Genomic DNA, 27,288 nt, shown 5'->3' on the forward strand with positions numbered 1-27,288 from the left:
TCACTCCGCCAGATCTGAAGGTCGTGTGCTTGATGGACCGGCCGTGGTGGGTGTGTATTATGAAAATAGGGCTTATTATAAGGCTTAATTTTCATAAATTTGATGTTCGTATGATGAAAAGTTCGGATTATAAGGCGTTCGCAAGTTGAGGTCTCACTGGATGTCACTTTTTTGGGGAGGGCGTGAATTTTGATTCATTTCAATTGGTGGAAATGGTGCCAACCGGGGCAGACTGTTTTTTTAATTTTATTATTTTCTTCCAAACTTTGACAGGGTATTAAAACAAGATGGCGGACTTCTCTGAGGCTTTTTTTTAATTTTTATTATTTTTTCGGTGGGTGGGGCCTCGCGTGATGCACACCCCTGTCTAACTCCAAACTGTAATTGGGAGCAGATCTACCTCTAGTAAATAAGTGGCGGCTTTTTCAGATTTCCATGGGGTGTCAAAGCACAAATCCGGTCCGAGCTGGGTTTTCGATCCATAATCCGTTCCAGAAACTTGCTTGAAAATTGATTTGGTCAAAATCCGAAACATTTCCCATTATAATCAAGGTCAACAAACGCCACACCAGGAAGTGACGTTGAAGCGTAGGGGAGTCGAGTGATGCATTCAGGTGTGCTCAGTTGGCTCGAGAGCCCATTTTCCGGTGTAAATCCAGCCATAAAAAAATCCAAAAATTTTGGTCGAAAACTGAATTGTTTACAAACCAAAACAACATTTGCCATTACAATCAATGTAAACATAATTAATCTGTTCTGTCTTTTTTTAATGGTGACTGAACAACACAAAGTCGCCGAATAACAATGGAACGCTAAACGGGGATAATGTGTCGCTCACAACGAGACGCGACACCAGGAAGTGACGTATAAGGAAGCGGAGGGGAGTCGAGTGATGCATTCAGGTGCGCTCATTTGGCTCGAGAACACATTTTCCGGTGTAAAGCCAGCCATAAAAAAAAAAAAAAAAATCAGAAAATTTTGGTCAAAAACTGAATTGTTTACAAACCAAAACAACATTTGCCATTATAATCAATGTAAACATTATTAATCTGTTCTGTCTGGTTTTTTTATGGTAACTGAACAATACAAAGTCGCTGACTGACAATGGAACGCTAAACGAGGATAATGTGTCGCTCACAAGGGGACGCGACACCAGGAAGTGACGTATAAGGAAGCGTAGGGGAGTCGAGGGATGCATTCAGGTGCGCTCAGTTCGCTCGAGAACCCATTTTCCACTGGAAGCAAAAAAAACTCGAAAATTTTGGTCAAAAACCGAATTGTTTACAAACCAAAACCACATTTGCCATTATAATCAATGTAAACATTATGAATCTGTTCTGTCTGGTTTTTTTTTAATGGTGACTGAACTCATTTACCGTTGTAAATCATAATATTTTTCAGCCATAAAAAAACTGAACATTTTGGTCAAAAACTGAGACGTTTGAAAACCCAGGATGGACCGTAACTCCTAAAAACGCTGATTGGTGATTGATCGGCCGTCATCTTTGATGGGAAGCGCATTCATTCCCAATGACTGAATTTATTTTGAAGCCAAGTGCTTCTGCCATCACTTGCCGCCCGCCTGGCGAGCATCTGTCGGGGTCTTGGAGAGCACGGGCACTGCTGCGTACGGCAACGGCGGTTCAAAGTTCAGCCTGCCCGCTTTTGACGTCAAAAGGACTCACAAGAGAAAAGTGCAAGCGGCCTTGAAAGGCGGGCGGTGAGGACAAAGAGGCCTGAATGAAAAGCCTCACCGGCTCTTTACGCCGTGGTCTTGCCTGCGGGACTTCCCGGCGGGCCTTGCGAGGTCTCACTTAGAGTGCATAAATAAATACATAAATAAATAAATAAATAAATAAATAAATAAATAACACGAACTGGGCCCCCCGAAGACCGCATGGTCCGTAATAACCGACTCATCAGACGTGTCCAATGGTGATTTTCGACATAAAAAATAATATTTCAAAAACGCAGAATTTCTACATTAAAAAAATACATTTAAATTGAGATTTTCTACATAAAAAAAATATCAAACGGGGATTTTCTACATAAAAAAAATTATGGTAATGTTTGACATTAAAAAAAACTAAAATGCCGAATTTCTACATTAAAAAAAAAAATTAAATGGCAATTTTCTACATTTAAAAAATTATAAAATGATGATTTAAAAAAAATTCTAAAATGCCGAATTTCTATGTTAAAAAAAAATTAAATGGTGATTTTCTACGTTTAAAAAAAAATTCAAAAATAATGGTTTTCTACATTAATAAAATATAGAGCGCCGATTTTCTAAATAAAAAAATTAAATGGTGATTTTCTACATTTAAAAAAATTATAAAATGATGATTTTCTACATCAAAACAATATAAAATGTTCATTTTCTACATTAAAAAAATTATGTTGATTTTCAACAAAAAAAAATCTAAAAGGCCGAATTTCTGTTAAAGAAAATTCTAAAATGGCAATTTTCTACGTAAAAAAAATATAAAAAAAATAAACAAAATAATGGCTTTCTACATTAATAAAATATAGAGATGCGATTTTCTACATTATAAAAAATTATTATTATATATATTTAAAAAAATGTAGAATTTCTACTTTAAAAAAATTGTAAAATGGTGATTTTCTATGTTTAAAAAAATTAAAAAATGATGATTTTCTACTTTAATAAAATATAAAACGGCAATTTTCTACATTAAAAAAATTATGGTGATTTTCGACATTTAAAAAAATCTAAATAACCAAATTTCTACATTTAAAAAAAATTCTAAAATGGCAATTTTCTACATTTTTTAAAATTCTAAAATCGTGATTATCTGTTTGAAAAAATTAAAAATTGATGATTTTCTACATTAAAAAAATGTAAATAGATAATTTTCTACATTAAAGAATATATAAAACAGTGATTTTCTCAATAAAAAATGTAAGGGTGATTATCTACATTAAAAAAATTATAAAATGGCGATTTTCTACATTAAAAAATATAAAATGTCAATTTTCTACATAAAAAAAATACGGTGATTTTTGACATTACAAAAAAATTATACAATGTAGAATTTCTTAATTAAAAAAAAATCTAAAATGGTGATTACTACATTTTTTTTAATTCTAAAATTGAGATTATCTACGTTTTGAAAATTTTAAAAATTATGATTTTCTACATTAAAAAATATAAAACGCATATTTTCTACATTTAAAAAAATGATGTTTTTATACATGAAAAATATATAAAACAGCGCTTTTCTGGATTAAAAAAATGGCAATTTTCGACAGTCCAAAAAAATCCAAAATGGCAATTTTCTACATTTTTTTTTAAATTCTAAATTCGTGATTATCTACGTTTAAAAAAATTAAAAAATGATGATTTTCTACATTGAAAAAAATGTAAATAGGCAATTTTCTACATTAAAGAATATATAAAACCGCGATTTTCTCAATTAAAAAAAATGTAAGGGTAATTTTCTACATTAAAAAAATTATAAAATGGCGATTTTCTACATAAAAACTATAAAATGTCAATTTTCTACATTAAAAGAATTATGGTGATTTTTGACATTACAAACAAATGATACAATGTAGAATTTCAACATTTAAAAAAAAATTCTAAAATGGTGATTTCTACATTTTTTTTATTCTAAACTTGCGATTATGTACGTTTTGAAAAATTATGACTTTCTACATTAAAAAATATAAAACGCAGAATTTCTACATTAAAAAAAATATTTTTTACATGAAAAATATATAAAACAGCGATTTTCTAGATTAAATAAATGGTGATTTTCAACATTCAAAAAAATTCCAAAATGCCAATTTTCTACATTTTTTTAATTCTAAAATTGCAATTATCTACGTTTAAAAAAATGATTTTTAAATTAAAAAATATAAAACTGCGATTTTCTATATTAAAAAAATTAATGGCGATTTTTGACATTTACAAAAAATCAAAAATACCAAATTTTTACATAAAAAAATCTAAAATGGTGATTTTCTCCATTTACAAAATTAAAAAATGATGATTTTCTTAATTAAAAAAAACGGTGATTTTCTACGTTAAAAAAAAAATGAATGGCGATTTTCGATAAGTAAAAAAAAATCTAAAATGACCAAGTTCCGTCCCGACCAAACGGTCGTAAGTCAAAATGGTCGTAAGTCGACATCCATTCAAAATGTTGAATAGAGACTCATAGGCTAAATGACTGGCAAACTCCGCCCCTCTGGTGCCATCACACGGTCGATTGCTGTGCGAGAGTGACATGCTGGCTGGCTGGACAAAATTGTTGTACGTGTTGCGGTGCGAGGCCTAGAATTACAATTTTAAAAATAAAGTCTGGAGGTCGTATGTCATAAGTACGGGCGGTCGTAAGTCGAGCCGGTCGTAAGTCGGATGTTACCTGTATTTGGGTGCGGCGATCGTCTGCGGAAAGAACAAAGCGCCTTCCGAGAAACACCAGTAAAAAAAAAAAAGAAAAAGGAGCAACAAAGTATGAATCGAAATACTTTGCTTAAAAAAAAAAACTAACACAAAAAAAAATATATTGCGAGGAGCACGGAAATACGACAGGTGGGCGTATGCGTTCGCGTGACGGTTAGTTTGACCCGGGCGCCGAGTTGTTAATTTTCCGAGTGACATGGGCGGCCGGTTGCCACGGCGACGGGATTCCGAGAATAGCCGCCGACGTCGGCTCGACATCTGCCGTTGATCTCTTATGCGCGCGCGCGCGCGACGTGGGCGTCGCTGGCGTCTGCGCGCTGGGCGGCTAAAAGTCGTCCACAACTTTGGTGAAATGATCAAAAGCCCAACACGGCGGCGGCGTCACCGTGAGATTCATTTGGAACCGCCACAAACAGAAGCTACAGTCAAACCTGTGTTTTCTACCATAATCTGTTCCAGAAACCTGCTTGAAAATTGATTTGCTCAAAATCCGAAACATTTTCCACGATAATCAAAGTCACCAAACGCCACACCAGGAAGTGACGTAGAAGTGGAGGGGTGTCCAGTGGTGCATTTAGGTGCGCTCAGTTAGCTCGAAAACCCAATTTCCATTGTAAACCCAGCCGTTTAAAAAAAAAAAAAAAAAAAAAACGAAAATTTTGGTTGAAAACCAAAACAACATTTGCCAATATAATAAATGTAAAAAAAAATAATCTGTTCTGTCTGTTTTTTCCTCTGGAACTCACTTCATCCCAGCATTCTCTTCCCACCTTCAAGTCCCATCTCAAAACCCTCCGATTTAAAATTGCATTTTCTGTGTAGCTCTCTCTCTTGTTTCTATTTATAATTGTATTTTATTTATTGTTTTCTATTTGTGATTGTATTGTCTTTATTATAATACCTATGCTTGTCTGTGACTGTAAAGTGTGCTTGAGAGCTTTGAAAGGCGCTTAAAATGTGTTATTATTATTATTATTATTATTATTATTATTATTATTATTATTATTATATTATTATTATTATTATTATTATTATTATTATTATTATTATTATTATTATAGACCCAGCCAGAAAAAAAACGGAAAATTTGGGTCGAAAACAGAGACGTTCGAGACGTTGGAAAATCCAGGCTGGCACAACTTTGGTGAAATAATCAAAAGCCCAACGCGGCGGCGGCGGCGTCACTGTGAGATTCATTTGGATCCATCGTAAACAGACGATACAGTCAAACCTGGGTTTTCGACCAGAATCCGTTCCAGAAACTTGTTCCAAAACCAATTTGGTTGAAAACCAAAACAACATTTCCCATCATATTCAATGTAAAAATAGTTAATGCGTTCCGTCTCCTTATGATAGAACTATTTTATATGCACATCATTAAAGGACAACCGACACCTCCGGACAAGTTTTGTCCATAATTTGTAAAATGGCTTCAAATGACTTCTACTGAGCATATTTTACAAAGATTCCACCGCATATAGCTATATTTTACATTTTAAGACTCGCGCTGAATATTCAGGAAGTCTTGTTTTCGACGTCACACACACAATGCATTTTGGGTACTTTGTTTGGTCTGAAAACTTCATGTTGATGGCGAAATTAGAAGGAAAACACATAAATAACGTGATGGTGAATCGTCGTGTGTTGCACCAAGACTACTATTTGATACTAGTTGACACAATTTCCCAGCAAACAAATCAGCCCATTTCCAACAGAGCTCGGGCGCCATCTTCTGCATTTTCTGGGTGCTACATTGCTGTCATTGACGGCTCCAATTGATATGTGAGGACTCCTTTAATCGATTGCAAACGTGTATGCTTTCCTCTTCAGAACTATTTGAATCATATTCATAACTGGATGAGTAATAAGAAAGCATCTTCTCCGAATCTGAAGCCATTGTTTTGATTCTTGAGCAAGACTTTCCGAAAATCCACAATTCGCAGCTCAATTTGTTGCAGGTATTTTAGATGCTATAAAACGTTTTTCTGATGATAGGCCCCTTTTGAAAATGATGTCATTCCCGCCCTCTGTATAAATAACAACTGGGGGGCAGGGGCACATGATTCATGTGCATGGGAAATGGCATCTCATGGTGCCTTGAGATACAACGTGAATTTGTTCTGATCTATAATGACTGTTCTCCAATTAAAAAAAAAAAAAGAACAAAAAAATGCCCCAAAAATGCCAAAATCAAATTGCGTTCATGGTGGCTTCTGTTGCTGAGCACTTTCTGGCCACCGGGGGCAGTGTAACAAGCATGCAGACAATGATTGGAGGACTTTGGCAGGCTAGCTGGCTAGCTATCTCTCTGTCTACTTGGCTGGTTACAAAGATAGCGATCTATTTGCTATCTATTAGCTATCTGGCTATCTATTTATTAGCTATCTGGCTGACTATCTAGTTGGCTACCTGACTGGCTACCTAGTTAGCTATTTATTTGCTGTCTATTTGGTGTCAATTAGCTATCTAGCTGGCTTGCTATTGGCTATCTGGCTGGCTGATTGGTTGGCTACCTAGCTAGCTATCTAATTGCTGTCTATTTTCTATCTGGCAGGCTAGCTGGCTAGCTATCTCTCTGTCTACTTGGCTGGTAACAAAGATAGCGATCTATTTGCTATCTATTAGCTATCTGGCTATCTATTTATTAGCTATCTGGCTGACTATCTAGTTGGCTACCTGACTGGCTACCTAGTTAGCTATTTATTTGCTGTCTATTTGGTGTCAATTAGCTATCTAGCTGGCTTGCTATTGGCTATCTGGCTGGCTGATTGGTTGGCTACCTAGCTAGCTATCTAATTGCTGTCTATTTTCTATCTGGCAGGCTAGCTGGCTAGCTATCTCTCTGTCTACTTGGCTGGTAACAAAGATAGCGATCTATTTGCTATCTATTAGCTATCTGGCTATCTATTTATTAGCTATCTGGCTGACTATCTAGTTGGCTACCTGACTGGCTACCTAGTTAGCTATTTATTTGCTGTCTATTTGGTGTCAATTAGCTATCTAGCTGGCTTGCTATTGGCTATCTGGCTGGCTGACTGGCTACCTAGCTAGCTATCTAATTGCTGTCTATTTTCTATCTGGCAGGCTAGCTGGCTAGCTATCTCTCTGTCTACTTGGCTGGTTACAAAGATAGCGATCTATTTGCTATCTATTAGCTATCTGGCTATCTATTTATTAGCTATCTGGCTGACTATCTAGTTGGCTACCTGACTGGCTACCTAGTTAGCTATTTATTTGCTGTCTATTTGGTGTCAATTAGCTATCTAGCTGGCTTGCTATTGGCTATCTGGCTGGCTGACTGGTTGGCTACCTGACTGGCTACCTAGCTAGCTATCTATTTGCTGTCTATTTTCTATCTGGCAGGCTAGCTGGTTAGCTATCTCTGTCTACTTGGCTGGTTACATAGATAGCGATCTATTTGCTATCTATTAGCTATCTGGCTATCTAGCTATCTATTTATTAGCTATCTGGCTGACTATCTAGTTGGCTACCTGACTGGCTACCTAGTTAGCTATTTATTTGCTGTCTATTTGGTGTCAATTAGCTATCTAGCTGGCTTCCTATTGGCTATCTGGCTGGCTGACTGGTTGGCTACCTGACTGGCTACCTAGCTAGCTAGCTATTTGCTGTCTATTTGCTATCTGGCAGGCTAGCTGGCTAGCTATCTCTCTGTCTACTTGGCTGATTACATAGATAGCGATCTATTTGCTATCTATTAGCTATCTGGCTATCTAGCTATCTATTTATTAGCTATCTTGCTGACTATCTAGTTGGCTACCTGACTGGCTACCTAGTTAGCTATTTATTTGCTGTCTATTTGGTGTCTATTAGCTATCTAGCTGGCTAGCTATCGGCTATCTGGCTGGCTGACTGGTTGGCTACCTGACTGGCTACTTGGCTGGCTACCTAGCTAGCTATCTATTTGCTATCTACTCGATGTCTATTAGCTGTCTGACTGCCTGGCTATCTGGCTATCTAGCTAACTATTATCTATCTCTCTATCTATTGGAGTTACTTTCAGGTTGAGTGAACACTGGAGCCTGTGGCTGCCGCTGCTCACCCGCATAAAAACTGATCCTGTGACTGTAAAGTGACTGTGAGAGTTTTGAAAGGCGCTTGGAAATGAAATGTATTATTATTATTATTATTATTATTATTATTATTATTATTATTGTATTGTCAAAATAAGAGCGAGAGAGAACTACCTCAGCATGATGTTCGTCGTTCTGCTGCAGGACTTCCACGACAAGCTCGGCCAGCCTGACGGCGTCTCGCAGCTTCTCCTCGGCGTCCGGTTGGGGCTGGGCTGGAAAATGGCCGCCAAGCCGTCAACGAAGGAGTGGTTGATGATTGGTCGCTGGGGGCGTGCTCACCCTTGATGTCAGCGTACTGGATGAGCTGGCTGTAGTTGATGGACGCCGCCTTCTCCAGACATTTGTGCAGCACCTTCTTCATCTCCTCGCCGTCGACCGGCGTGCTCGGGTCCTTCATGAGGACCTACCACGACATGGCCAATAAATGACACACCCGCATATCCGCCGCGAGGACCTTTTGGGATCGTCCAAAATCTTACCCTCTCCTGCAAGGAGAGGGTGGCCTTCAGCGCGCCATCTGGTCGTCCGAAAGGGAAGCAGTACCTGCACACAAAAACAAAATGGATGGAAAGATGGGCGCCGACGACGGCGGCGACGATAGCGGCTTTCTCCCGAGAAGAATACGAGTGAATCAACAGATGGCGGCGACTCCTTTGCACTAATTACGCTGAGCAAGAACAAGAACAACAACAAGAAACCTCCCCCCCCCTTTTTTTCTCACCTTCTTCACCGACAGGCGAACAAACAGCTCGAGTGAACTCTTCACGCTGACCTTTGAACCCCGCCTCTCCCCCACACTCCCCACCTGTTAAATTCTCATCACTGTGCAGTGATACCTCAGTTGACAAATTTAATTGGTTACCAGAAAGTGTGTGTAAAGCGAAAAGTTCATCTTCCAAACATTTATTTCCCAGAAGAAACCATTGAAATGAGAATAATCCGTTCCCAGGTCCCCATAAAACATCATTTTCTAGTAAATAAACCTGAAACTACACAAAATATACCTTATATAACTACACAAAATATACCGTATAATAAATGTGCAATTGTATTGTAATGAAAGAAATAAACTGTACTCTATAATTAAGTTGTTTTATTTATCTTGATGGTCAATGGATGATGAACTATTTTAATAATAATAATAATAATAATAATAATAATAATAATCATCATCATCATCATCATCAATTTAATTTCTAAGCACCTTTCAAAGGTCACTTTACAGTCAAAGGATAAGTTTTTCTGTGGGTGAGCAGGGGCAGCCACACTCACACTGTCCCCTGCTAGCTGCTTTTCATTAATCTAAATCAGGGGTGGGCAAACATTTTGACTCGCGGGCCGCAATGGGTTCTAAAATTTGACAGAGGGGCCGGGCCAGGAGCATTTGGAGGGAGTGTTTGGGCCGGAAATACTAAACCTAAAGCATTAAAGGACAACCGACGCCCCCGGACAAGTTACGTCCATAATTATTAAAATCACTTCAAATGACTTCGACTGAGCGTATTTTATAAAGATTCCACCACATATAGCTATAGTTTACGTTTTAGGACTTGCGCTGAATATTTATGAAGTCTTGTTTTCGAGTTGATGACCTTCCTCATGTGACGTCACGTTTGGACCACCCCTGACGGAGAAAGCGACACACAATGCATTTTGGGTACTTTGTTTGGTCTGAAAACTTGGTGTTGATGGCGAAATTAGAAGTAAAACACATAAATAATGCGATGGTGAATCGTTGTGTGTTGCACCAAGACTACTATTTGATACTAGTTGACACAAATACCCAGCGGACAAATCAGCCCATATCCAACGGAGCTTGGGCGCCATCTTCTGCATTTTCTGGGTGCTACGTTGTTGTCATTGACGGCTCGAATTGATATGGGAGGACTCATTTAATCAATTGCAAACATGTACGCTTTCCTCTTCAGAACTATTTGAATCATATTCATAACTGGATGAGTAAAGAGAAAGCATCTTCTCCGAATCTGAAGCCATTGTTTTGATTCCTGAGCAAGGAAAGACGTCTTGGCGTGACGTCACAAACAAGGGGGCGGGACCTTCTGAAACTGGCCATTTCCGGATTCGTTTCGAAGTCATTTTTATTGATGTATTGCATTTGACTAAAAATATCAGCCTGCGTGTTTTGGGTATTTTAGATGCTATAAAACGTTTTTCTGATGTCAGTGGGAAACAAAAACAAAAAAAAATGGTGCCGGTTGTCCTTTAAATGTAGTGTGTACAGACCTCATAGCACAGTAAGAACATTACAACCCAATTTATTAACTTTCTTTCAAATGTGAAAAATACCCCTGATCAGTTAATAAATTTGTCTCAAGGAATATGGCATTTACAGACTATTTCGCAGATACTGGGAGGAGGAAATGGAAATAGATTAAAATAACATATGCACTGTGATTTATCAAGATTGCGTGTGTTTTTAATACGTTTTCATTGAAGGGGCAAAGTTAAAGAAATCAATATTTATTGAAAAATGGAATCACTTTCAACATTCAAAACATATTATTCCACAACGAAATATTCAAGCTCAATAATACCTACTTGTGTTAAATTCCGCAAAATCATGGATGGATTGTCTTGAGCGCGCGCTCTACTAACTCTCCACGGACGCCTTCGCCTTCACGCGCAAACAGTACACGTGTACCGTCGCCGAGCACACAGACATAGGCTACCTGCAGTTGAAATTTGCATACTCGGCACGGCAGCCAATCAGAAGCCTGCTTCTTTCTTCCGGACTTTCCCAAGCGTTATAAGTTCATGCATTTGCATATCATTTTCCAAAATAGATGCACAGAACCTCAGTCCCAGAAGAAAGATTCAAAAGAAACTAAGAACATATGTGACGCTACAAAACGTAAATTTACATTAAACCGTGACTGTAAAGTGTACCGTGAGAGTCATGAAAGGGGCTTCGTGGCTTGTCGCAAGCAATGCAAACATTGCGTTGAACGCCATGATGACAAATGACTAGTACAGCTAAATCTACAGCGATGGACGTACATATACCGTAAATTAAGCAAGGTCGCTTTTGTGGTAGGTACATCCTTAATTAAAAAAAAACTTTATACTTTGTGACTATGTATTTTTTTTAATGTGATTAGTCGTCTTATTGTTTTTCTAGTTGTGAAAAATGGGGCAGGCAACTTTTCAGAGATGTCTACCCTGTTGCCCACTAACTTTTTGTCATGAGTTTCAGACACTGTTTTCACTATAACTTGGACAATTTTGGCGGGCCGGATTAAAAAGCCTAACGGGCCGTATGTGGCCCGCGGGCCGTAGTTTGCCCACGCCTGATCTAAATCATCAGAAGCTTTTCTTTTGTTTCCTCTTCGGCTTAACACGAGCCTGTAGTGTTTTTTTTTTTTTTTTTTGGTCCCATAATAGCAAAAGTACTCCATTCGATAACATACCACGTCCGCACTTAAAGAAAACTAGTCCGCCAGCCACCATGGCGCTTTGTGGTTTGGTTCGTCCGGCAAAAACTAGTACGCCAGCCAAGACTATATGCTGGCGAATTGAATGTTGTGAGGCTAAAAGACTCACTGAGGTATCACGAAACTTTCAACAAGGCTGTCAAAGTCATTTTTTTTGCAGCGGGCCACATTATAGTTACGCTTTCCTGTCGGTAGCCATTTTGAATTTGGGGAAGCCATTAGAATGTTTTTCAAACGCTACTTTTTCAAATTTGAAGTCCAAAATAATGATTGTTATTGTGGTTGACATATGACAATTTGAAATTTTGGTTAGGACTTGAGGAAGCATCGTGGAATTTCACAAGTTTGATTTGCTTCAGTGGGCCGAATATGCTCGATCGCTAGCCAGCTCAATCACTAGCTAGCTTCATCGCTAGCTAACTCGATCGCTAACTAGCTCGATCACTAGCTAGCTCGATCGCTAGCTAGTTTGATCGCTAGCTAGCTCGACAGATGAGCATGAAATTTCACAAGTTTTATTTACCTGGGCCAAATAAAATGGTGTGGCGGGCCAGATTTGGCCCCTGGGCCTTGACTTGTACACCTGTGATTTAAGGGATTAGCCAGCTAGCTGAATAGAAAGAGAGCTACCTTGCTAGCTCGATCGCTTGTTAGTCTTGACTTGGACACGTGTGATTTAAGTGATCAGACAGCTAGCTGAATAGAAAACTAGCTTGCTAGCAAAATCGCTCGCTGGCTAGCTCAATCGCTAGCTGGCTAGCTCAACAGATGAGCATGAAATTTCAGAAGTTAGATTTGCTTTGGCAGGGTGAATAAAATGAGGTGGCTGGCGGGCCAGATTTGTCCCCCCGGGCGTTAACTTGGACACCTGTGATTTAAGGTATTAGCTCGCTAGCTCGATTGCTAGCTCAATCGCTAGTTAGCTAGTTAGTTCGTCACTTACCTAAAATGTGTGATCTGGTTGTCGAGGAGTAGCATGAGTCGACTCCTGACGGCCTGGAAGTGCTCCTGCTCCTCCAGTGTCACCGTCCCCATTCCGTCAGGCCTTCACACCACCAATGACAACGACAAAAAAAAAGCACCAGTGGCAACTTGTCAAACATTTTTTTTTCACAGTCAAAAAGAAAACCTGACAATTGCGCCATCAAGACTAATTTGTACACCAAAAAAGCGTCACCTTGCTCGTTCAACTTTTTGCATTTTGCCCATCGACAATGTCTGACAGGATCAAAGTCTACTAGCTTAATCCTAACGTATGACGCAAATAGACGTGGACAGGCTCAAGGAAGCATTAGCATTAAGGCTATGCTAAAGAGGAGTGGTGTAGATTTTAACAGCATATTCACACAAACCGTTTTGCTTTGTCGTTCTATTTTTTTGGGCCTCTTCTCTGCATCTTGAGGTCATTCTAGACCACCGGTGTCAAAGTCTAGGCCTGGGGGCCAAATCTGGCCCAACAGATCATTTTCTTCGGCCCGCGAAAGCAAATGAAATTTGTGAAATTCCATGCTCATCTATCAAGCTTGCGAGCTAGCTAGTGATTGAGCTAGCTCACTAGCTCACCAAATGTGGCCCGCCACCTCATTTCCTTCAGCCCGCAAAAGCAAATGAAACTTGTGAAATTCCATGCTCATCGATCAAGCTTGCGAGCTAGTTAGCGATTGAGCTAGCAAGCTAGCTCGCCAAATGTGGCCCGCCACCTCATTTTTTTTCGGCCCGCAAAAACAAATCAAACTTGTGAAATTCCATGCTGATCTATCAAGCTTGCAAGCTGGCTGGCGATTGAGCTTGCTAGCGATTGAGTTAGCTAGCGATTGAGCTAGCTTGCGATTGAGCTAGCTAGCTCGCCAAATGTGGCAAAAGCAAATCAAATTGGTGAAATTCCATGCTCATCTATTAAGCTTGCGAGCTAGTTAGCGAATGAGCTAGCAAGCTAGCTCGCCAAATGTGGCCGGCCACCTCATTTTTTTTCATCCCGCAAAAGCAAATCAAACTTGTGAAATTCCATGGTCATCCATCAAGCTTGCGAGCTAATTAGCGATTGAGCTAGCAAGCTAGTTCGCCAAATGTGGCCCGCCACCTCATTTTTTTTCGGCCCGCAAAAACAAATCAAACTTGTGAAATTCCATGCTGATCTATCAAGCTTGCAAGCTAGCTGGCGATTGAGCTTGCTAGCGATTGAGCTAGCTAGCGATTGAGTTAGCTAGCGATTGAGCTCGCTTGCGATTGAGCTAGCTAGCTCGCCAAATGTGGCAAAAGCAAATCAAATTGGTGAAATTCCATGCTCATCTATTAAGCTTGCGAGCTAGTTAGCGAATGAGCTAGCAAGCTAGCTCGCCAAATGTGGCCGGCCACCTCATTTTTTTTCATCCCGCAAAAGCAAATCAAACTTGTGAAATTCCATGGTCATCCATCAAGCTTGCGAGCTAATTAGCGATTGAGCTAGCAAGCTAGTTCGCCAAATGTGGCCCGCCACCTCATTTTTTTTCGGCCCGCAAAAACAAATCAAACTTGTGAAATTCCATGCTGATCTATCAAGCTTGCAAGCTAGCTGGCGATTGAGCTTGCTAGCGATTGAGCTAGCTAGCGATTGAGTTAGCTAGCGATTGAGCTCGCTTGCGATTGAGCTAGCTAGCTCGCCAAATGTGGCAAAAGCAAATCAAATTGGTGAAATTCCATGCTCATCTATTAAGCTTGCGAGCTAGCTAGCGATTGAGCTAGCAAGTTAGCTCGCCAAATGTGGCCGGCCACCTCATTTTTTTTCATCCCGCAAAAGCAAATCAAACTTGTGAAATTCCATGGTCATCCATCAAGCTTGCGAGCTAATTAGCGATTGAGCTAGCAAGCTAGTTCGCCAAATGTGGCCCGCCACCTCATTTTTTTTCGGCCCGCAAAAACAAATCAAACTTGTGAAATTCCATGCTGATCTATCAAGCTTGCAAGCTAGCTGGCGATTGAGCTTGCTAGCGATTGAGCTAGCTAGCGATTGATCTAGCTAGCGATTGAGTTAGCTAGCGATTGAGCTAGCTTGCGATTGAGCTAGCTAGCTCGCCAAATGTGGCAAAAGCAAATCAAATTGGTGAAATTCCATGCTCATCTATTAAGCTTGCGAGCTAGTTAGCGAATGAGCTAGCAAGCTAGCTCGCCAAATGTGGCCGGCCACCTCATTTTTTTCCATCCCGCAAAAGCAAATCAAACTTGTGAAATTCCATGGTCATCCATCAAGCTTGCGAGCTAGCTAGCGATTGAGCTAGCAAGCTAGTTCGCCAAATGTGGCCCGCCACCTCATTTTTTTTCGGCCCGCAAAAGCAAATCAAACTTGTGAAATTCCATGCTGATCTATCAAGCTTGCAAGCTAGCTGGCGATTGAGCTTGCTAGCGATTGAGCTAGTAAGCGATTGAGCTCGCTAGCGATTGAGTTAGTTAGCGATTGAGCTCGCTAGCGATTGACCTAGCTTGCGATTGAGCTAGCTAGCTCGCCAAATGTGGCCGGCCACCTCATTCTTTTGGCCCGCAAAAGCAAAGCAAATTGGTGAAATTCCATGCTCATCTATTAAGCTTGCGAGCTAGTTAGCGATTGAGCTAGCAAGCTAGCTCGCCAAATGTGGCCGGCCACCTCATTTTTTTCCATCCCGCAAAAGCAAATCAAACTTGTGAAATTCCATGGTCATCCATCAAGCTTGCGAGCTAGCTAGCGATTGAGCTAGCAAGCTAGCTCGCCAAATGTGGCCACATTTTTTTTCGGCCCGCCAAAGCAAATCAAGCATGTCTAGATGCTTGCCGAAGTAAAATTTCAAATTGCCGTCTGTAAACCACAAAAACACTGATTAATTTTGACCTCAGACTTGAAAACTAGTTAGCGATTAATTTTTGGTGTGTTCCAGATGTCGTATGTGGAGGGGATGAAACACTCGAATGGCTCCCCCAAATTCAAAATGGCCCCCGAGAGGAACCCGGAACGACAATGTGGCTTGCCGCCTTTGATTGGCGACATTGCGCAACGCCGGCGTGAAGGACCTTGGTAACGAACGACCTTGATGGTAGGGTGTGGTAGGGTGTGGTGGTGGGGGGTGTCAAACGCTATGAACTTCGCCACAGGTCGTATTTGGAGCGTAAAAGCCGAGTTGAGTCCGTCACATCTTTTGCCGGACATGGGTTTGACGCGGCCGCCTTGACCTTTGACCCTGTGAATGTAAACGGTCACGCTGACCTCTTCACTCTTGTGAACTCTGCGAGTGCCAACATTTGCGGCCGCGTCGAGGAAAAAGGAAAAGAAAAAAAAAAATCGATGCTAACCCCGCCCCTCCGGGGGCCTTGTGACTGACCCGCCTACAAAATGGCCGCAGGAAATGAACGACGATGATCATAAAAATAATCACCCATTTCATTTCTAAGCGCCTTTCAAAGCTCTCAAGGACACTTTACAGTCATATGATTTCTTTTTTTTTTGCGGGTGAGCAGCGGCAGCCACACTCGCCAGCGTTCACTCATCCCGGAAGTAACATAAAGTAAACAAAAAACAAACAAAAAAATAAATAATATGAAAACACAAAGACACACAGTCATTCTTCAGCACTTTCTGTTCCCTCTTTGTGACATGAAGCAGTTCTAGGAAAGCATCAAAATGTCCTTTGCTAAAGCTAGTTGTGAGTTGAGGAGCTTCGTTTTTTTGACAATGTAGCGCTTTGCTGCCATTTTCTGGCATATTGGTGCTGATCAACTATGTTGAACTCAAATGAGGAGCTTCCTTTTTGATTAAAGTGCTGCTTTGCTGCCATCTTGTGACATTTACAGGCAACCGTAATCGTTTGTCGCAGATTTTTGACGAAAAGAGCCGCTAGAAAATCCAACGCAACTAAAACCAAGTTCATGTTTCTTCTGCCATTTTGTTTTTCGTTGCTCATGAAGTGCATTGAAATGCCAGCACGACATCAGCGACCAATCAGGTCCAAGTGTGCGTTTGCTTTGCAAGCGGGCGTCACATGTGCGCTCACGTTAGTGCTCTCACGGCTGGGGGGGGCGGGGTCAAGAAGAGGGGTGGTCGACAAGAAGGGGGGGGGTGTAAAAGGGGGGGGGGTTGCGACAGCTTGCTGCTCTTCAGACACATTGTTGCTGCTAAATGAAGCAAGCGCGTTGAGCTACCAAGGAGGTTGGAGGAGGGGGAGGGGGGTGACGAGGGGGCGGGGCTTGTTCTTCTTGTTTGTCTGTTTACACTCCAAGCGGCTCAAGTGTAAGCGATAAGCGACAACCAACCCCCCACCACAGGAACTCCAAACCACAGTGACCCCCCCCATACACACACACACACCCCCGCCTCATCCACGGTGCACCTGATTTATAATAAATATAATAATAATAATAATAATAATAATAATAATAATAATAATAATGCATTTAATTTCTAAGCGCCTTTCAAAACTCGCACTTTACAGTAACAGGATGAGTTTTTCGATGGGTGAGCAGCGGCAGCCACACGCGCCAGCGATCACTCAACCCGGACGTAACTCAGATAGGAAGCTAGCTCGCTAGCTAGCTAAGAGTTAGCTAATAATCAGTCAACCCGGAAGTAACTCAAATGCAGTGATACCTTGGCTTACGAACGTAATTGATTCCCAGACAGAGTGTGTGTGGCGAAAAGTGTGTATCCCAAAAAATAATTTCCTGTAGGAAACCATTAAAATGAGAATAATCCGTTCCCAGGTCCCCATAAAACATAATTTTCTACTTTCTAATTTTCTAAGCCTTAAAACTACACAAAATATACCTTATTTTATGTATAATAAATGTGCTATGGTATTATAATTAAAGAAATAAAGTGCACTATATAATAAAGTCATTTTATTGACCTTTGTGATTGTTGTTGATGGCTTGATGGAATGGAGAGGCCGGTTTCACCAGCATGAAACACTTGATGAGGAACGTAGCCTTCTTCTTTCACCATCTTGAGGAATGATCCCTTATAGGTGCTTTTCTGTGATAATTTTATCGAGTTCATCATCAATTGTGTTCTGTTTAGCTGGGTTGAAAGCTTTTTACATCAAGTATACAGATGGCTTGTGCGGGTTGTTTGTGGAGCCTGATTGATGGGATATTTTAACCTTGCAGTCTACACTCTGCCTTTGAACTATCAAAATTGAAACTCTCTCACTGTCGTCTGCCTGTCTCTTTAATGTTTAACTCCCCCCCCCCCCCCCCACTGCTGCGTTCTTGACCAATCACGTGGCTTTAACCGAAGACTGTGGGCGGGGAATAGAGGACAAAAACAGTCGGCTGCCATTTTGTTGTGATTAGAACGGGCTCGTTCGCCAACGACACCTCACTCATTGAGGCAGCTGCGTGTGTATCCCGAAAAATAGTTTGTATGCCAAGGTAAATTTTCCATAAATGTACGTTCGTAACTCCCAAAACTTCGGAAACCAAGGGGTTCGTAAACCGAGGTATCACTGTAGATAGAAAGCTAGCTAGCTACGAGTTAGCTACGAGTTAGCTACGAGTTAGCATTTATTCATCCATTTATTCATCTGTGCGTTTATTTATATTTATTCATGTATTTAAATAGTTATTTATTTCATTCATTCATTTACTCTTCAATGTATGTATTTATACGTATTTATGTACATTATTTTACTTATTTATTTATTTACTTATTTGTTTATTCATTGATTCATTTTATTGATTTATTAATTCATGTGTTCATTCATTCATCTATTTGTGTATTTGTTTTTTATTTATTTATTTATCATTCATTCATCCATTTATTCATCTATTTGTGTATTTATTTTTATTTATTTGTTTATTTCTGTATTTAACTAACTATTTATTCATGCATTTATTCAGTCATTCATCCATTTATTCATCTCTAAATTATTAATTCATGTGTTCATTCATTCATCTATTTGTGTATTTATTTTTATTTATGTATTTAACTATTTATTTATTCATCTATTTGTGTATTTATTTTTATTTGTTTATTTCTGTATTTAACTAATTATTTATTTATGCATTTATTCATTCATTCATCCATTTATTCATCTGTGCGTTTATTTATATTTATTCATGTATTTAGTTATTTATTTCATTCATTCATTTACTCTTCAATGTATGTATTTATACGTATTTATGTACATTATTTTACTTATTTGTTTATTCATTGATTCATTTTATTGATTTATTAATTCATGTGTTCATTCATTCATCTATTTGTGTATTTGTTTTTTATTTATTTATTTATCATTCATTCATCCATTTATTCATCTATTTGTGTATTTATTTTTATTTATTTGTTTATTTCTGTATTTAACTAATTATTTATTCATGCATTTATTCAGTCATTCATCCATTTATTCATCTATTTGTGTATTTATTTTTATTTATTTGTTTATTTCTGTATTTAACTAATTATTTATTCGTGCATTTATTCAGTCATTTATCCATTTATTCATCTCTAATTTATTAATTCAGGTGTTCATTCATTCATCTATTTGTGTATTTATTTTTTATTTATTTATGTATTTAACTATTTATTTATGTATTTAACTATTTATTTATTCACCTATTTGCGTATTTATTTTTATTTATTTGTTTATTTCTGTATTTAACTAATTATTTATTTATGCATTTATTCATTCATTCATCCATTTATTCATCTGTGCGTTTATTTATATTTATTCATGTATTTAAATAGTTATTTATTTCATTCATTCATTTACTCTTCAATGTATGTATTTATACGTATTTATGTACATTATTTTACTTATTTGTTTATTCGTTGATTCATTTTATTGATTTATTAATTCATGTGTTCATTCATTCATCTATTTGTGTATTTGTTTTTTATTTATTTATTTATTTATCATTCATTCATCCATTTATTCATCTATTTGTGTATTTATTTGTTTATTTCTGTATTTAACTAATTATTTATTCATGCATTTATTCAGTCATTCATCCATTTATTCATCTGTAATTTATTAATTCATGTGTTCATTCATTCATCTATTTGTGTATTTCTTTTTTATTTATTTATGTATTTAACTATTTATTTATGTATTTAACTATTTATTTATTCACCTATTTGCATATTTATTTTTATTTGTTTATTTCTGTATTTAACTAATTATTTATTTATGCATTTATTCATTCATTCATCCATTTATTCATCTGTGCGTTTATTTATATTTATTCATGTATTTAAATAGTTATTTATTTCATTCATTCATTTACTCTTCAATGTATGTATTTATACGTATTTATGTACATTATTTTACTTATTTGTTTATTCATTGATTCATTTTATTGATTTATTAATTCATGTGTTCATTCATCTATTTGTGTATTTGTTTTTTATTTATTTATTTATTCATTCATTCGTCCATTTATTCATCTATTTGTGTATTTATTTTTATTTATTTGTTTATTTATGTATTTAACTAATTATTTATTCATGCATTTATTCAGTCATTCATCCATTTATTCATCTATAATTTATTAATTCATGTGTTCATTCATTCATCTATTTGTGTATTTCTTTTTTATTTATTTATGTATTTAACTATTTATTTATGTATTTAACTATTTATTTATTCACCTATTTGCATATTTATTTTTATTTATTTGTTTATTTCTGTATTTAACTAATTATTTATTTATGCATTTATTCATTCATTCATCCATTTATTCATCTGTGCGTTTATTTATATTTATTCATGTATTTAAATAGTTATTTATTTCATTCATTCATTTACTCTTCAATGTATGTATTTATACGTATTTATGTACATTATTTTACTTATTTGTTTATTCGTTGATTCATTTTATTGATTTATTAATTCATGTGTTCATTCATTCATCTATTTGTGTATTTGTTTTTTATTTATTTATTTATTTATCATTCATTCATCCATTTATTCATCTATTTGTGTATTTATTTGTTTATTTCTGTATTTAACTAATTATTTATTCATGCATTTATTCAGTCATTCATCCATTTATTCATCTGTAATTTATTAATTCATGTGTTCATTCATTCATCTATTTGTGTATTTCTTTTTTATTTATTTATGTATTTAACTATTTATTTATGTATTTAACTATTTATTTATTCACCTATTTGCATATTTATTTTTATTTGTTTATTTCTGTATTTAACTAATTATTTATTTATGCATTTATTCATTCATTCATCCATTTATTCATCTGTGCGTTTATTTATATTTATTCATGTATTTAAATAGTTATTTATTTCATTCATTCATTTACTCTTCAATGTATGTATTTATACGTATTTATGTACATTATTTTACTTATTTGTTTATTCATTGATTCATTTTATTGATTTATTAATTCATGTGTTCATTCATCTATTTGTGTATTTGTTTTTTATTTATTTATTTATTCATTCATTCGTCCATTTATTCATCTATTTGTGTATTTATTTTTATTTATTTGTTTATTTATGTATTTAACTAATTATTTATTCATGCATTTATTCAGTCATTCATCCATTTATTCATCTATAATTTATTAATTCATGTGTTCATTCATTCATCTATTTGTGTATTTCTTTTTTATTTATTTATGTATTTAACTATTTATTTATGTATTTAACTATTTATTTATTCACCTATTTGCGTATTTATTTTTATTTATTTGTTTATTTCTGTATTTAACTAATTATTTATTTATGCATTTATTCATTCATTCATCCATTTATTCATCTGTGCGTTTATTTATATTTATTCATGTATTTAAATAGTTATTTATTTCATTCATTCATTTACTCTTCAATGTATGTATTTATACGTATTTATGTACATTATTTTACTTATTTGTTTATTCGTTGATTCATTTTATTGATTTATTAATTCATGTGTTCATTCATTCATCTATTTGTGTATTTGTTTTTTATTTATTTATGTATTTAACTATTTATTTATGTATTTAACTATTTATTTATTTATTCATCTATTTGTGTATTAATTTTTATTTATTTGTTTATTTCTGTATTTAACTAATTATTTATTTATGCATTTATTCATTCATTCATCCATTTATTCATCTGTGCGTTATATTTATGTCGATTATTTTACTAATTTATTTATTTGTTCGTTCATAGGTCTCTGTATTCATTTATTTATTTTGGATTTATAATTGTTTATTGATGTATTTTTGTTTTTCTACTTCTTTCTTTCCTTTCATAACTTGTCTGCTGTGTTACTTCCGGGTAGAGCGAATGCTGGTGCAAATGGCTGCCGCTGCTCCCCCGCACAAAGAAAAAAGTTCTTATCCCATGACTACAACTAAATGTTGTTAATGTTATTGTTATGGTGACGGTTATAGTGACGGTTGTTATTATGATGATTATTTATGCTGATGAGGTACCTGTTGCCGTGCACGTGCGAGGCGCAGAAGGCGTAGCTGTAGTGAAGCAGCGTGGGGTCCACCAGCGTGTTGTCCTCGGAAAAGTCCATCAGGTCCTTCAAGTAGCTGAGGTGTCGCCGGCAGCCGCGAACGCCGTAGCGGGCGCAGTACTCGTCCAGGACGAAGACCTGACCCGGGCTGAACCAACCCTGCCGAAAAAGCGGGGCGGGAAAGCGCGTTACTACAACATGGTTGTTTTTTTTTCAAGTGGACACTTGAAGCTAAATGCTAACTTTGCTTTCGTTGACGTCGACTCCAAGGACGCCGCGTGAGGAACGGTGGCGAGCCGTTGCCGTGGGAGATGCGCAACGTGCTCGGAAATTTGATTTTCAACTGGAATTTTTTTTCACATTTTCTGATTTTTCCCACCTTTTTTTGGAGATTTTTTCAAAATTTGGGATTTTTCCAGACATGTTTTTTAAATTTTCTTTTTGGGCGCGTGAAATTGATTTATGAAATGGAATTTTTTTCGGATTCTTTTTCAAATTTCAGATTTTTCAGACCTTTTTTTCGGGATTTTTTTCGGAATTTCAGATTTTTCCCAACCTTTTTTTAATTTGGGATGTTGGACTTTTTTTAACTTTTCTTTTCGGGCACGTGCATTTGATTTAGAACTGGAACTTTATTTTTGGATTCTGTTAGAAATGTACAATTTTTCAGACCTTTTTTGGGGGATGTTTTTTCAAAATTTTGGATTTTTCCAACCTTTTTCGTTTTTTTTTTTTTAACATTGCAAATTTTCCCGACATTTTATTTTTACTTTCCTTTTTGGGCACGTGAATTTGATTTACAACAGGACTTTTTTTTCCAGATTCTTTTTTAAATTTCAGATTTTTCATACCTTTTTTGGGGGATTTTTTAAAATTTTTGGATTTTTTCGACTTATTTTTTTTTTAATTTAATTTTTTAATTTTCCTGACATTTTATTTATACTTTTTTTGTCTGCCACGTGAATTTGATCCTGAACTGGAATTTTTTTTTTTAATAAATTAAAATTTCTGATTTTTTTTTAGACCTGTTTTTGGGAATTTTTTTTTAGAAATTTAGGATTTTTCTGTTTTTTTAAATTTCAGATTTTTCAGACCTTTCTTTCTGGTTTGTTTTCGATATTTTGGATTTTTCCCATATTTTTTCATTTTTTTTTTTCAAAATTTAAATTTTGTTCGACCTTTTTTTTCGAAATTTCGGATGTTTCCGACATTTTTTTGTTTTACTTTTCTTTTAGTGCGCGTGAATTTGATTTAGAAATTGATTTTTTTCCCCAAATTCTTTAATAAATTTTGGATTTTTCAGACCTTTTTTAGGATTTTTAAAAATTTTTCGCATTTTTCTGACCTTTTTTTGGGATTTATCTCAAAATGTCAGATTTTTCCGATCTTTTTTTTTTTACTTTTCTTTTCGGGTGCGTGAATTTTATTTTTCCGAAATGTTGGATTTTTCAAACTTTTTTTTTTACATTTCAAATTTTCCAGACATTTTATTTTTACTTTTCTTTTTGGGCATGTGAATTTGATTCAGAACTGAAATATTTTTTATATTTCTGATTGTTTCATACCTTTTTTGGGGGATTAAAAAAAATACAATTATTTTTCCGTTTGTTTTTTTTTTTTTTCTTTGGATTTTCCTGACATTTTAGGCACATTGGCTGACATTTTAAATTTCACATTTTTCAGACCTTTTTTCTGGATTTTTTCGACATTTCGGATTTTTCCCACATTTTTTCCAAATTTTTTCAAAATGTAATTTTTTTTTTGCTTTTTTTTCGAAATTTCAGATTCTTCCAACATTTTTTTATGTTACTTTTCTTTTAGTGCACGTGAATTTGATTTAGAAATTAATTTTTTTTCAGATTCTTTATTATATTTGGATTTTTCTGACCTTTTTTTTGGTGATTTTTTTCAAAATTTCAGATTTTTCCAACCAGTGAGGTGCAGTCAGTGGAGGCAGGTGAGGCAGTGCCTCACCTGTCATCGTGGAATGCTGTCATGGAAATATCAAATGAAAAAATAAATTAAACAGTTAGATGTATTTAGTGATTTGTACTTTAAAGTTCTTGTCCATTTAACTTCACCGTTTTAGGATTTTTTTCAAAATCGCTGAATTTATCCTTCAAATACTAAGTAGAGACGAGCGGTGACGTCATTGATGACGTCAGTGCCTCACCAGCCATGAACCTCACCGCACGTCACTGTTTCCAACCCTTTTTTCTACTTTTGTTTTAGTGGGCGTGAATTTGATTTAGAACTGGAAGTATTTTTCCAGATTTCTTCAAAATTTTGTTTTCAAACTTTTCTTTTCTGGTGCGTGAATTTTATTTACAGTGAGACCTCAACTTACAAACACATCAACTTACAAACTTTTCGTCTTACAAACGTCAAATTTATGAAAATTAAACCTTATAATAAGCACTATTTTCATAATACACACCCACCACGGCTGCCGGAGTGATCTTCGGCGGAAGCACACGACCGAACAGCACCAGAGGTTAAGTTACCAACAGTCCTTATGGAAGGTGACTCTCCTTCCATAAGCCATCAACGACCATCAAAAAGGTAAATACAACTTTATTTTACAGCACAGTTTATTTCTTTAATTACAGTCCTCATGTAATGCGCCTCTCTTTCTAAACAGCAATTCCCTTTGACCTTCGACCTCCAACGCCATTCCATCAAGCCCAAAATGACCATCAAAAATGTAAATAAAGTGACTATGATACAATGCAGTGTAAAAGTTGAAAAGTATATTTTATGGAAACCCGGGAACGGATTATTCCCATTTTAATGGTTTCCTATGGGAAAATGTTTTTTGAGATACACATTTTTCGCCTTACACACTCTCTCTGGAAACCAATTAAGTTCGTAAGTTGAGGTCTCACTGTATAACGATTTTTTTCTGACTTTATTTTTAGATTAAAGATTTTTTTCTTCCTTTTTTCCGGATTTTTTTTTTTTTTTTGACATTTTTGATTTTTTTTTTCCTACTTTTTTTTTCATTTCGGGCCCAGGAATTTGTTCTAGAAATATACTTTTGGCAACCTCATCCACCACCCAGCCAATGGTTCCCAGAACACCCCCCGCAAAATGGCCTCAAAGAATGGAAGAGAGGCAGGGGGGGCGCCTAAAATGGTGGCCAGGTAGACAAGAGGGAAGAACAGATGTGACCTGAAGTAAGGATTGAACCCCCCCCTGCCCCTTACCACTCTATGATTGCGAGACCTTTGTTGCCATTGGTTGCACGAGAACCGTGTCGGGGGGGGGGGGGGGGGGGGGGGGGGGGGGGGGTGGAGGATTGGAAAAAAAAAGTCCTCATACAGGCCCAACGCAGGCAAGATATTTGTTCCCACAAAACGGCAGCCATCTTGACAACATTTATTGAAAAACGCTTCTGGCGTCACGTCAAAGTCGCTCGCTGGGAGGGGGGGGGATGGCGGCGGACGAGGGGGAGCGGACGGCGTCCTTTTCAGCGCGTAAATATTCAAGTACGACAGGTGCTTCAATTCCGACACTTGAAGCTGGAGTGAGCGCAATTTATTTCCTGGGCTCCGCTTGCCTGCCAAAAGGTCACAAAGTGCTTGACGGCCGCACAAAAGCGAGCGAGGTCAGCGCGCAAAAAAAACGCACAAAGAAGCGGCGCCAAATACAAAGAACGCAATAACATCTCAAGGACGAACAAAGAAGAAAAAATACGCAGAAGGAGGCGGCGGAAAGGAGAAAAAAAAAATCACAACCTTTTAAAAGACACTCAAACAACTCCAAGATGACTGATTTTTGGTGACATTTCACTGTGGAAGTTCGCTCGGGGATGATGAGAAAATATTCGCTTCTTTGACAAGAATTAGCCACGAAAAATTAAAAAGCAGATCCAGCTTGATCCAGTTTAAACCGACAAATATCCAAAAAGGCGACCAATCGCCCGGAAACGCCCCTATAATAATTATAATAATAATAATAATACATTTCATTAATAAGTTCAATAATGAAATAATGTAATGCTAGCATGATGCTATCTAGCTCAATCGCTCACTTGCTCGATCATTACCTAGCTCAATTGCTAGCTAGCTTGTTAGCTCAATCACGTGCTAGCCCTGTTGCTAGCTCAATCGCTAGCTAGTTCACTCACTAGCTAGCTTGATCTCCATCTACCTTGATCATTAGCTAGCTCGATCGCTAGCTAGCTCAATCGTTAGCTAGTTCATTCACTAGCTAGCTTGATTTCCATCTACCTTGATCACTGGCTAGCTCGATCGCTAGCTAGCTCAATTGCTAGCTAGCTCACAAGCTCGATCACTAGTAAGCTCAATTGCTAGCAAGCTTGCTAGCTCAATCATTTGCTCGCCCCATTGCTAGCTCAATCGTTAGCTAGCTTACTCACTAGCTAGCTTGATCTCCATCTACCTTGATCACTAGCTAGCTCAATTGCTAGCAAACTTGCAAGCTCAAATACTTGCTCGCCCCATTGCTAGCTCAATCGTTAGCTAGCGTACTCACTAGCTAGCTTGATCTCCATCTACCTTGATCACTAGCTAGCTCAATTGCTAGCAAGCTTGCTAGCTCAATCACTTGCTCGCCCCATTGCTAGCTCAATCGTTAGCTAGTTCACTCACTAGCTAGCTTGATTTCCATCTACCTTGATCACTAGCTAGCTCGATCGCTAGCTAGCTCAATTGCTAGCTAGCTCTATCGCTAAAACATTTCATTGATAAGTTCAATAATGAAATAATGTAATGCTAGCTTGATCGCTAGCTAGCTCAATCGCCTACTAGCTCGATCATTACCGAGCTCAATTGCTAGCTAGCTTGCTAGCTCAATCACTTGCTCGCCCCATTGCTAGCTCAATCGTTAGTTAGCTTACTAACTAGCTACCTCCATTTCCAACTACCTCGATCACTAGC

General features: G+C 37.0%; 1 protein-coding gene across 1 annotated transcript in view; it reads right to left on the minus strand.

Annotated features, from left to right (window-relative positions):
* cadps2 (calcium dependent secretion activator 2) overlaps positions 1–27,288 on the minus strand; it is a 125,744-nt gene that overhangs the window by 41,044 nt on the left and 57,412 nt on the right. Inside the window, exons 12-16 of the mRNA XM_088995605.1 lie at positions 22,359–22,546; positions 12,922–13,023; positions 9,006–9,069; positions 8,806–8,929; positions 8,638–8,738 (exon numbers count right to left, since the gene is read on the minus strand). Coding sequence (XP_088851731.1) covers positions 8,638–8,738; positions 8,806–8,929; positions 9,006–9,069; positions 12,922–13,023; positions 22,359–22,546 — 579 coding nt within the window. The remainder of the gene's footprint in view (positions 1–8,637; positions 8,739–8,805; positions 8,930–9,005; positions 9,070–12,921; positions 13,024–22,358; positions 22,547–27,288) is intronic.

This window comes from Hippocampus bargibanti, linkage group LG05 (genome assembly GCF_051943395.1).
Source record: "Hippocampus bargibanti isolate YZ-2025 linkage group LG05, ASM5194339v1, whole genome shotgun sequence".
Taxonomy (NCBI): domain Eukaryota; kingdom Metazoa; phylum Chordata; class Actinopteri; order Syngnathiformes; family Syngnathidae; genus Hippocampus; species Hippocampus bargibanti.